A 13,419-nucleotide genomic window follows, 5' to 3' on the forward strand; every position below is an offset into this window, starting at 1 on the left:
GACCTTGTTAAAAGAAAATAACTCTTATCTTCCTGTAGCCTTCCTGTATACTTTAGTTACATTTCCACAATTGATTCCCTTTGTTCAACCTCGTTTATAAACACTTAGGACTAGCCACTTCTTTGGGTCTTCATTTTCCATTGGACGTTCCCATGTACCTGTAAAAATCTGTATGTTTTTCTCCAGTGAATCTATTTCATGTCAGCTTAATTCTCATGCCTAGCTAGAGACCCTAAGAAAGGAGAGGTAAAGTTTGGCCTCCCGACAGCATATCCCAACCACTACTTCTGCCATATTTTAAAACTCCATGTTCTTATTAAAATCACATAGAGGTACCTTAACTTCTCTTTGTACTTTTCACTTTGCCAAAGGTGCTTTCACATGTATTATTGATCAGGAATCTCACAATAGCCATTGAAATACAGTAACCCTGGGAAAATATACGTGTGTGTGTGTGTGTGTGTTTAAAGAGTACTTCAGTAAGATAACTTAAGAAGTCACAATTTAAAATAATAGAAGTAAACATACAGTTCAAATGTTTGATATGCAATAGAAAATTCCATAGAGCCATTAATAAAACAAACAAAAATTAAACAAAGTTTCAATTTCAAACCCGAGATGATAATAAATATACTTTGAAGATTTACTTCTGTGGTCCAAATCACCAATAAGAAATTATTATTATCAAAACAAGTGTCCTTACCTGCCAAAGATGACATATTGATAATGATGCCGCCTTCACCTCCATTTTGCTTACTCATGTAATCCAAACCAAGATAGGTTCCACTGATGACAGAAACCTAACCCAAGGGCATGAATGGGAAAAGCAACGCAGACATTACACTCTGTCATATAATCATACACCAATATATTTATTACTATTCCAGGCAGAGTTCAACAACTGTTATCGATGAAGGGTTTTGAAATGGCTTTAAAAAAAAAAAAAGCTAGTCATTGACTTGGATTCTCTTTGGTTTGTGTAAAGTTGTGGAGCTTATCACATCTCTGCAAAACTTCACTTAGTTGCCCAATCTGAGAGTTTATGATAAAGATTGTAACCCTATGGTGTTTTGTCAACATTACCTCAATGTTCAGCATCATCAAGAATTCTATATATTCTTTTTCTTTTCTAAAGATTGGATACAAAATTCATTTACCCTTATTAGAAGCATATGGTCCTCATGCTCGGGGAGTCTGCATTCATCTGCTCTGTTTAATTCCCTTGGATCTTGCAGTATATGATAGTAGATTCCCTTAATTTCCACTATTATATATCACAAGATCTACGAAAACAAAAACTCTAATTTGCATTGTATCTACTTTTCCCCCAGGTAATACAGAGGAAGGTGATCTCCCAGCTTTAGTGCAGACACTGATTAATCTAATTCAGGCATGGAAATCTCATTCTCCTTGCCAGAGACTGGTTTAGGAGATGGCATGTGACCCATTTCTGGCCAGTAAGACCTGAGGGGCAGCCGGCTGGAGGGGAGTGAAGGAGCTGGGTTGGGGAAGGGTGGTAGAAGATGCTCATAGAAAAATTTTTGATACTTTTAAGAAAACCAGAAAGAAATGATTATATTACTCCCTTTCCATTGCTTTCTATAGATGCGATGGCGAGCATCCTCATAATGAAACTAGAATAAAGGATGGCAGGTGGAAGAGTAGATAAGAAACTGGATCCTGAAATGCAACATCCAACAGTCCTGACGCTACAACCCTGTTGTGTGAGGTCACATAACCTTTACCCAGTTTGAATGGGAGATTTTGTTACTTGGGACACACAGTCTTCAGTAATGTCTGTCACTTAATTGTGTTCATCGCAGCGTACAAGTGTGCTTTTGCTGGTTTACTCTGCTTCACTGCTCATTGCCATCGGTAGATACCCTTTCTGTTTTATTCTAATATTGAAGAGTTCACCACTACTCAAAGCAATTTGTGATGTGAAACTTATATTTGAAATCCTATTTTCCCTTTTAAGAACTTCTCTGCCTTCCAACTCAGATTTCTAAAAGGTGGAAATTTTCTTTTGGCATCTTAATGCCTACCTTTTTCATTCCTTATAATACTGCAAAGAAAATGATGCAATAATGAGTCTGGAACTGAGGGCACACAGTACTGTTTACCTTCTTTTAATTTAAAAAAGTCCTTTGGGAGTTTTTTGAAAAGTGTTCAGAGTTGCCTCTCTCTACCTAACAGGAGTTTAGAACAAAAAAGTAAATTGAAGATTTTATTCACTTAAGCCATGTGTCAGTTTGATATTAAGTAGGCTTAGGGATAATGAGTAAAATCTCCACACGATTCCCTTTAAAATGGAAACACAGAACATGAATGGTTTATATAAGAAGGAAAACCTGTGGATGGCTGAAATGACTGCAGTTAGTTAGATGCTGCTCGCTTTTGCCCAAGTCTCCAGCATGTCCGAACAGAATTTCCGTTTATGCATATTGGCACTATGCTTTTTCTCAGGTATTTACACTCTGCTGACACCCTACGTTTGTGTTTTCAACATCTACGAGATGCAACCAGCTAGAAAAGTTTGGAATGTGTAAGCTTTATTGTATTTTTTTTTAAGCAAGATTGATTCCCACGTCCTTGGTGGAGGAGGAGCACAAAGGGTAATTTTCCCATCCATTGTCAGGATATGAACTGAGTAGCTTTTCAAATGGAAACACTCTTGGACTAAATCTATATGACAAGGTCTAATGCTTTGCCTTTCAGGTTCTTGTCTTTTCTCCAGTCCAGTTCTCAAGAAATATAGTAATATATATGATCTTTCTTTTTTTCCCCCCGAAATCCTTTTTCATAGTCAATATTTTTCCAGTTTTGCTTGTTTAGGTGGTAAATATTGTCTTCCCCCTTGCAGAAATTACTTACAATTTAGCCAGTTCTGCCTAACTATGATAATAGTTCAACTGGATCTTTAGATATTACAGAGTAGTAATAATAGAAAGTAGTTACTAATTTAATTGGTAATCAACATCTTGGTAAGCAAGAAAAGGGAGTACATTTGACAACAATATTTCTATCCATTTCTTCAACTCTTCATTTTGAGGTAGAGTAGGAGAGAGGAACCCAACTCACATAGAAATGAGACAGTGAGAAAGGAAAAAAATGTAGATTTTTATACTTTGGAGAAGAAAGGCAATTTATTGAGTGAATACTTTGTAGTAGCACTGTGCTGGATGTGTCATACAAATCATGGCTCATTTAAGCTAGAGGCTATCTTTATTCTTTCACAAACCGGGAAATTCAAGATCAGTGAAATAAAAGTTCACAAATTCCAAATTCAGGACTGAAATGTAGTTTTAACTAATTCTAAATGTATACCCTTTCCAAGTTCAAGTCTTGTATTTCTGAAAAGAAAATCACCAGCTGTAGCCATCTATTTTGTTTCATTTTTATTTAAACATACCAAGGGATTCAATATATGCTAGTTACATGTCCAAATTAGATTACAAATCCCACTTGTGTGGGGATTAATTTTTTAGGTTTATCAAAGCTTCAGAATGTACAATAAGTACATTACAGAACATCCTTATCAATATTGCAAGTTAAATCTATCTCTGCCGAATTGCCAAGCTAACCTTTGATAATTATGCAAATAGTTCTTTTTGAACATTCCCAGTAAGCTTGGAGCAACTATACAGAAGGCTGCTGCGGTTGGCTTCAGACTAAGGAGGAAGTACAGAATAACCGAATGGAAACAAAAGACTGGGAAGAGGTTTACTGTTCCTCTTGTGTGGGAAGAGTGGTGAGATCAAAGGATAAGGAAGGATTAAGTTTGGTAAGGAGTCAAGGTGAAAGGACAGATAATACTGTTTGGGATTACTGAGATATAAGGAAATCATCCAAACATTGCATTAAAATTCAAATTAAATATCCATGGATGTAAAGTATCATAGGATGACAGTTTGCTTATCCAATAAATATTAATTGAATATCTACTCCAACACAAAACAATAATTTTCTACCTTGAAGATGTTATAGCATACTAGCATAAATTACACATGTATCAAAATCATTCTAAAAATAATAATTTTAATAAAATTTAAAAATTGGTACATCAAAGAAATCCAAAACACCAATCAGAAAGAATGTATGCACCCCTCTGTTCATAGCAACACAATTTACAATAGCTAAGATCTGGAAACAGACCAAATGCTCATCAGTAGAAGAGTGGATAAAAAAGTTGTGGTACATCTATACCATGGAATACTATGCAGCAGTAAAAAAGAAGAATCTTTTACCCTTTGAGACAACATGGAGGGACCTGGAGAGTATCATGCTAAGTGAAATAAGTCAGTCAGAGAAAGACAAATATCACATGATCTCACTTTTATGTGGAATCTAATCAACAAGATAAACTGATGAATAAAATGGATCCAAGACATGGAAGCATGGGACAGAGTGTGGAATCTCAGAGGGAAGGTGGGGGAGGGTGGGTGGGTAGGAGGCAATCAACCAAAGACCTTGTATGAATATATGCATAACCCATAGACACAGACAATGGGGCGGTGAGGGACTGGGGGGGGTCTGGAGGGGGTTGATGAGGGGAAAAAGGGGACATATGTAATACTTTCAACAATAAAGATTTTTTAAATAAAATAAAATAATAAAAAAATTAAAATTGGTACATCATATAAATATGTTGTGTGAGATTTCAGAAGAGGGAGAGATGTAGTAAGGTTCTTTAAGTGGTTACTTTCTTATAAGGACAGAATATAGAAAAATGTACAGAAAGAAGAACACACAGAATTGTGTGAGGCAAATTACATTCAGAACAATATCTAAAATATTATTATATTAACCACACGCAAATATTTGCATTATACTAACAGAGATAATCAAGTTGGAAGGACCATGATTGGTCAAATTCTAAACTACTCTTGCAATGGGTGTCTTAAGTAGGTGGGGGCAGTAACATGTTTGTAGTTACATATGGGTAACAAAGGTTATATCTTGTTCTATGTAAGATTAAACAAATGTCTTCAGCCCCTGGTGTTAAACTAAGGAGTGGCTTATGTCAGAAGAGTCCAAAGAAAAACAAAGGCCAGCTAAATTTCAATGCAGAAGAATCCAGGAGAGTGAATTGTAACTAAAGGAGTCAAATAACATGCCCTTGGTCTTCCAGAATTTCCTATTATCAGATAGTTTAGGAAACTTCCAAGCTTGGAGAAGATGTTTATTCACCTAGGCTATGTTCAAGCAAACATGCTCTCTCAGCTAGATGAAAACAGATAATTCGAATCCTTTGTGACAATCTCTTTACTATTTCCATGTTTCTTATATCCTTGCACACGTTTCTGACATTTGTTTTCTCAGAGGTAAGACACAGTAGGTGTCCATTATGAATACATTGACTATAGAAACTTTATACCCTAGTGACCTTTATCTATACATCTGTAGCTATGTATTACTGATGAAACTGTTAGAAATATCAAACAGTTTTGCTAAAGGGAGAAAGCTGCTGCAGCATGATTTGTGCTTTTCACTAGGTTAGCTCGAAGCAAAAAAAAACAAAACACAAAAAATTCTTGTCACTATGTGGTTCTGGAGAGTAGCATAAGTTCATAAGAATATATTCTTAAAAATTCATGAAGCTCTCAATTGGTTGTATTATCTTTTTTTGTTTTATCTTTCAACCAAAAATATAATGAAATATAATTCATAATAAGTCAGGGTAACCACTAAAGATTAAATATAAGACATACAGTTTTCTTACCAGCAGGAGAAATAGAGCTATCCAATGGAATTTAAGAGGGAAGTAGAAAAAGAACAAAAACAAAAAGGAAAGTGAGTAAATATAAAATATGAAGTAAAATGGAAGAATAAATCTTAATAAAAAAGTAAAAATAGCCCTAGCTGGTTTGGCTCAGTGGGCAGAGTGTCGGCCTGTGGTCTGAAAGGTCCCGGGTTCAATTCTGGCCAAGGGCACATGCCTGGGTTGCAAGCTGGATCCCCATTGTGGGGTGTGCATGAGGCAGCCAATCAATGATTCTCTCTCAGCATTGATGTTTCTATCTCTCTCTCCCTCTCCCTTCTTCTCTGAAATCAATAAAAATACATTTTACAAAAAGTAAAAATAAATATAAGTGGCTTAAATTCACAAATATAAAAAAGCAGATGTTCTCAGATGGGATTTAAAAAGTAAGATCTCATATTATACTGTCAGCAAGAGACAAATTTAACATAAAATGTTACTTATATTTTTAAAGTAATTTAATAGAAAATGGTATATCTAGGTAAATGACTGATTTCATATATGGAAATATGGAATGGATCAAAACATCATAGGTTGCAAAGGGATATACAACTTGAAAATAAAATAAAAGATCAATAATTTATAACCACTAGCAATTTATGCTCCAAATATTATAGGTTTATAATATGAAGTCCAAACTAACAGAATTACTGAAAAAGGCAGGCAGATTAACATCTGTCCTTTGAGATATGATTTCATTCTGTTCAAAAACTGACAGATTGAGGAGATAAAAGTCAGCAAAGGAATAATTGCCACTCAAACAAAATAGAAATATTGTAAGAAAATAAAATTATAAGCTACAATCATGTATAAGTAGAGACATAAATACAAAATCAAATTTGGTATAACTAAGCAAACTCAATGGTGTATTAAACATTGATAAGCCATGACAAAGTATTATTTAGCTGAGAGATATAAGCATGTTTCACAATTAGAAAATATTTCATTTTATTTTACTTACATTACTAGTTTAAAGTAGAAGAAAAATCATAGAATTGTCTTAATTCAGGAAAAGCAGTTGTTAGGTTTCTTTAAACACACACACACACACACACACACACACACACACACACACCAGAAAGACTTTGGAGGAAATTTGACACATATGTCTTAAAATTATTTTGAATATAATGATATCCAAGAACACGAGACAAATTTTAAAAAGGACTTCAAGGAGGGTGTTTGTACTTTTAAATGGAAGCTTTTGTTTTCATTTAAAGGAGTTTAGGCATCTATTAAATTTGGGGAGCAACTTTGTACCCTTATCAAAGCGATGCTTATAGATTCAGCTCTTTTGTGAATTAGTATAATTCTCATTACACCCATCAAATTATTAATACAATTAAGTAATTACTTCTGGGAATGTTTGATTCAAGTCAAACATTTATTGTCCAAGCACTATTTTCAAGATATTGGGCTGATGACTGAGAGAGGAATATAAAGAACATAACACAGTTCCTTTTTTGGAGGAGTTTATAATCTCCTAGTTGGATATCATGAAGTAGGGGCCACTCCCTGTACTTTACCCATACCCACTTGGCAAGTGAGAGTGACCTTAGCAAGGCCAGGGTGGCCTCATGCACAGCTCGGCTGGGATATTTTCCTTAGCTAAGGTTTGGGTTTTACTAAACCCCAATATCTTATGTCAGGTGTGTATATAAATGGAATAACCACCAAATGTGTGATACAATGGATGCAACGGAAATTTTACTTCCTAATTTTACATTCTTATAATTTAAGTAAAAGCGAAAGAATCACCAAACTTTGTAAAACTTACACACTATACTACGTGCACAAACAAACACATGTATACATACACACACTAGCTTTCAGGATAAAATTCTTAGTAACTACAAAGTCCAAAAATCACTGGCCTTGTTTTCTGTAATATTCCTGGAATTAAATTAAGATTTATTTTTAAATAAATAAGTTAAGTCATGGCTGGCAATTTTTTTCTGTAAAGGGCAGGATAGTAAATTTTTTAGACATCACATATCATAGGCCTTTGTCACAACTACTCAATTCTGCTACTGTAGCATGAAAATAGCCAGAGATAATCCTCCCATATAATAATATGCAAATCGACCAAATGGAGGAACAACCTGTTGCTATGATGCACACTGACCACCAGGGGACAGATGCTCAATGCAGGAGCTGCGTCCTGGTGGTCAGTATGCTCCCACAGGGGAGCACCGCTCAGCCAGAAGCTGGGGTCAAGGCTGGTGAGCACAGCGGCAGTGGCGGGAGCCTCTCCTGCCTCCGCTGCAGGCAGGCAGTAAGGAGTGAGGGGTCCTGGACTGCAAGAGCCCTGGATTGCAAAAGGGATGTCTGACTGCCGGCTTAGGCCTGATCCCCCTAAGCCGGTTGTCAGACATCCCTCGAGGGGTCCCGGACTGCGAGAGGGTGCAGGCTGGGCTGAGAAACCCCCCTACACCCCCCCCCCACTGCACGAATCTCGGGCCTCTAGTTTGTAAATGAATGACTATAGCTGTCTTTTTTTTTTACATTTCTGTTCACTTTTTTCAACCACTTAAAAATGTAAAAGCTATTTTTAGCTTGCAGGTCATACAAAAACAGGTGGCAGGCTAGTGTAGTCTGTGGGCCATAGTCTGCCAACTCCTAAGTTATGCAATAAATTATGTTCCTTTTCATATTTTCTTTTATTATTTTAAGACATATTTTAATAATTAAAAATCTCAAATATCTTCCTACTTATAAAAGGAAATGCTTTTTCTAACTTTCTGTAGTCATTGTATTGTTTCTGTGAATATAAGAACAATTTTTCTTGAAAAATCACATTATTAAACACTTTTAGGCAATTAGCATGGCTAAGATGGCTTACCAAGTTAATTTGCAGCATTTTTTCCCAGTTTTTCTCATTATTCACTCCAGCATTATTGACCAGAATGTCCAGTTTTCCAAAGTAGTCTACAACTTTCCTGAAAGTATCTAATATCAAAAAAGAGACATTACAGATATGTTCTTTTTTTCCATATATACATGTAAGTCATATCCTACACCATGGCATGCATTTTTATGTATCCACCCTGATAGCGAACATTACACTCTTAGTGACTCAATGCCTTGCTCCTCAATGTGGCTTGCGAATCAGCTGCATCAGTCAGCATCACCTGAGAACTTATTAGAAAGGCAGAATCTATGACCACCACAGACCTACTGAATCAAGAACCTTATTTTTTCCCAGCTAGTGTAGTTCAGTGATTGAGCATCAATCTATGAACCAGGAGGTCTCAGGTTCAATTCCCAGTCAGTGCACATGCCCGGGTTGTGGACTCGATACTCCGTGTAGGACGTGCAGGAGGCAGCCAATTAATTATTCTCTCTTATCATAGATGTTTCTATCTCTCTCTCTCCCTTCCTTTCTGAAATCAATAAAATATATATTTTTTAAAACACACACACACACACACACACACACACACACAACCTCCACTGTGTTTAAACAAGGTATAGTTTGCATAGATTCTGAAGCCTGAAGGTCACTCATTCCATAGTCCAACTACATATCCAGTTTTTACAAACCCTCCTTAGCCAGTTCATACTAGGTTTTTCTACTTGTGTGTGAGAAACACATTTCTCAGAGTTGACTTTTACATAGTGCTAATGATTTAAACTGTTTCCTGAGGCCTTGTAGCATTGGTTCTAGTTCTATTACTTGAGACTATAAATAACAATTGTGTTTGCTCTTCCAAATGACAATATATGTTCTCAGGTCTTGGGGCCAACTTATGAATTTCTTGAAAAAAAGTACATCCAAGTAAAATCATAGAATTGTTAACAACCACCAGGCATATTGAGTTCCCCAAAAGATAATTCCTTATGCAACTTAATTGTCAAAAATAGTGGCAACATTTTTTAATATGTGCCCTTTCCAGTACCCTTTACCATACTGGAATGGAAAACAACAAGAAAAACCGGTTTCCTTTTTCATGGAATTTTTACAATAATTCTCAAGATCTCAAATTGATTCTAGGAAAGATCCTCTAGTAGAAAAAAATTAAGAACCTTTCTTTTTATTCATTTATTTTTGCATTCCATCCTAAGAATGTTCTCTTCAGAACTCCACATCCACCTTATAGGAAATTAGGTTGTTAAATATGTATGTCTATTAGCCATCGTTTGAGCTAATGTATAAAGTGTCCAATGTTTTATATGAAGAGAATTAATAAATTAAAATCCTAAGATGTATTGATACTCTTTAATAATGTACTGAATTTTTTCAAAATAAATCAACTGTCTATAGAGTTATCATAAAACAAACAAAAAATATATACATCTAATTAGTTCTTTAATTTTTTCTCATTTTGGTCTCCACTGCATTTCTTATATTCTGCCCTTACCAATGTATAATATACCATCTTCTTTCTGACATGCCCCTAAATGTTGGGCCCAAGCAATTTACAATCTAGCTCTTGGTGATGTTTATAGGCTGTGGTTCTCTTTATAATTTACCTACTCCCCCCATCACCACCACCACCGGGTTGCATTTCTTCATTTATAAAATGAGTTCTGTCTTGTTCTTCTCCAAGAACATTTTCACCTCTGTATTTTATGGTTTCAATGAAGTCTCCCTTGGCCACATGTCTAAACCATTTGAAAAGTTATAGGCAGCACTACATCCTGAAACTGGAAGAGTCAATGCCGTGTTTTCCTGAAGTGCAAATACGTGCTGATGTCCAGACAACACGTGGCTTTCTCATGACCACATGCCTCCTCCTGGTCACTCATTATGTGTCTGAGTTTCCTCCTCCACAATCACTTATCCTTAAGGAATGTGTTTACAGCCAAGGTACTAATTTCAAATACAGAAAAGCAAAAACAATGAAGGTTAAATGTCACATGTGAAACTACACAAATTCAGACAGAAATAGCTTCCAGATGATCTATACCATGGATTATTCCATCCTGCATGGATTTTGAGATTTGACATGCCTCTATTCTTGATCCAAAATGTCATGTGCAATCAACAAACCTTTATCCTCTGGCAAAATATGTTCCATCAGCACCGTGTTTATAGCTCTCTTCTGCTCATGCTTGTCATCCATATTATAGATCTTTATGAGCATTTTCAGATTTTAATTACATATCTTCCTTTAAAACAACTTCCCTTAACTGTAGGGGAACACTCCTTTCTAACATGCTATTCTATTTCTAATTTCTTACAGAATATCCCAACATTTTCAAAGAAAGTCATACTTCAGTGTTTCTTTAAGAGCAGGAGTAGCAGTGACTTTTAAAAAATATATTTTTATTGACTTCAGAGAGGAAGGGAGAAGGAGAGAGAGATAGAAACATCAATGATGTGAGAGAATCCTGCACGCCCCCCACTGGGAATCGAGTCAACCAGGCATGTGCCCTTGACCAGAGTTGAATCCAGAATCGAACCCGAGACCCTTCAGTCCACAGGCCGACACTCTATCCACTGAGCCAAACCCGCTAGGGCCTGAGTGACTTTTATGAAAGTTTTTTTTCTCCCTTGATAAAAGATGTGCCCAACAATTTACCCAGTCTTTCAATAAAACTTTGTGAGATACAAATATTTATTTTTCTATTTTTTTCTCCTGAAAAAAATTTTTTTCATGCATATCTGTTGGACCTCTATATGACCAAATCCGTTTATATACCAATATTGCCCCTGATATTTCACAAGTGGATTGTTCTATTTCAAGTGACTAGACGGAAACAGGAAAACTTTGAGGAAAGTCTGATAGAAACTTTTCTTCTGCCATCCTCACACTGTAGCGCAGCTATTATTATTTTTAAACTACTATCTCAGAGGGGAAAAACCAAAGAGAACACGTGGTTAACAGCATCTAGCATGTCTGTGCTGATGACCCTCGACCTTGCACTCTAGTACTTTTTTAAAAGAGAAACACTGCCAATTTCATTGTCATTGGGCTCTGTGTCTTCCAGCTTTCTGGGAGAAGTTGTTGCTTGCCCCAGTCCCTTAGCTTCTGTTTAACTTTCCAGGTTCCATCTGCAGTTTCAATCATTTCATAATTACTGTTAGCAGCACTGTCTTTGAAGACACCGAGGAATTTTGATTGCATTATGCGCTGCCAAACCGACTAAAATAAAAGGATTTCTCAGGGCTGGGCTCCCTCCCTCCCTCTTCGTTTTTTGCGGCTATTGGGATGTCAGTAGGAAGCACAACACTCCAAGCTCCCTCCTCGGGCTTAGCGGTAGCTGCTCTCCAGCTGCCTGCCCCAAGCTGACTCTCTGGCACGGGCTGCCTTCAGGTTATTGCTTGTTCAAGGAGCGTCCCTCGTCGCTGAGCAGATCTCCTCGCTTACCTCTCAGTTTTTCCTGGTCGGACACATCGCAATGGATGAATAGAGTTTTCTGGGGTTCAAACTGCTCATCCAGAGCAGCTTTACACTCGATACCTGCTTCATAGCTCCAATCCACCAGGGCTACCTGCGGGGAAAGAAGAGGAGCCCAGGTCCCGCGCAGCTCGAGAACTAGACGCGCAGCAGACGAACAGTAAATAAACAACAGGACGCTCCCCGGGGGGACCTGACCCTCAGCGATCCAAGGTCGGGTTTTCTCCCAGCCGCTTTGGGGGTCTACTCCAGGGCGTCAGCCTCGGCAGCTTTGGGAAGTGGCGCGGTGGGCACGTGGGGGCGCAACGTCCCGATCCCCCACCCCTGGGACCCCCTGGGCTGGGCAGGCGGGATGGTGGAGGGGTGGGAGGGGAGTCTCCGGGCTCGCAGAGAAGGTTTCCGCGGCCAGGCGCCGCTCTTACCTTGGCGCCCTTGTGCAGCAGCGCCTCGGCCACAGCCCTGCCGATGCCCTGCGCCGCGCCGGTCACCAGCGCCACTTTGCCGTTCACGTGCATGGTGCGGCCGCTGCTCGGCGTCTCCGCGCCTCCGCAGCTTTTATGTTCCCGGGCGCGCGCCTGCACCCAGGCCCGGCGCCCTCCTGCGAGTGGGCGGGGAGGAAACTGTCAAGCCAGCGCCAGGGCACCCAGGGCTGTGTCACCTTGCCCTGGAGCGCTGTGCGCGATCTTTGCCTTCCTGACTCTCCGCTGAACCCAGGTCACAGCCTTCCCTCCACCTCTGGTTGCGCTGCTGGCCGCGAGCGGACAGGGAAAGCAGAAAGGTTATTTCTGAAAAGGATTGCCCTCCAATCGCTCCTATTGTGAAAAGGATGTATGGTGCCAGGTGGGGACTGGAGATAGCGGGGAGAGGGGGAGACACTTTGTAAAGCAGATGATTGTCAACCACTATGCTGTACGCCTGAAATGAATACAACATAATATTGGATGTCAACTGTCATTGAAAAAATAAATTAAAAAAATCCTCCCCTTCCACTCCCCTCCCCGAAAAAAGAAAGAAAAAGGCAAACAAAGCAAAAGTTTAAGGATGTTGCTCTTTTGTCCCAGTCTACTTTTTTGTCTGAATTTTGAGCTCACAGCCTTCGGAGTGGGAATGGGGGGAGCCGAGTTAAGTAACACCACTGTTTTTCACTTTCGTTGTGTTTTTGGCAAACTTGAATCTGTCATTTTCACGGCTGGTTCTTTAAGAACCCTGTTGGCACTTTTGTTACAGATCAGGATAGGCTGCCTGTCATCTTGAGAGCGCCCCGCAAGAATGTGCATCGTTCACTTGCACGGGACTTCCAGGTCGCTGTCAGCC

General features: G+C 38.5%; 1 protein-coding gene across 5 annotated transcripts in view; it reads right to left on the minus strand.

The window, feature by feature from the left end:
- The window catches only part of HPGD (15-hydroxyprostaglandin dehydrogenase), a 32,093-nt gene extending 19,056 nt beyond the window's left edge, over nt 1-13,037 (minus strand). The window contains exons 1-4 of one of the 5 annotated variants that reach the window (XM_006081902.3): nt 12,528-13,018; nt 12,076-12,199; nt 8,604-8,710; nt 704-800 (exon numbers count right to left, since the gene is read on the minus strand). In XM_006081902.3, coding sequence (XP_006081964.1) covers nt 704-800; nt 8,604-8,710; nt 12,076-12,199; nt 12,528-12,620 — 421 coding nt within the window. In that variant the 5' untranslated portion in view covers nt 12,621-13,018. Of the gene's footprint in view, nt 1-703; nt 814-8,603; nt 8,711-12,075; nt 12,499-12,527 lie in introns of those variants that run through there. The other 4 variants (XM_023755745.1, XM_023755755.1, XM_006081905.3 and 1 more) reach the window with 4 other exon arrangements.
- Nucleotides 13,038-13,419: the final 382 nt, after the last annotated feature.

Source organism: Myotis lucifugus, unplaced genomic scaffold (assembly GCF_000147115.1).
Source record: "Myotis lucifugus unplaced genomic scaffold, Myoluc2.0 scaffold_1, whole genome shotgun sequence".
Classification (NCBI taxonomy): Eukaryota; Metazoa; Chordata; class Mammalia; order Chiroptera; family Vespertilionidae; genus Myotis; species Myotis lucifugus.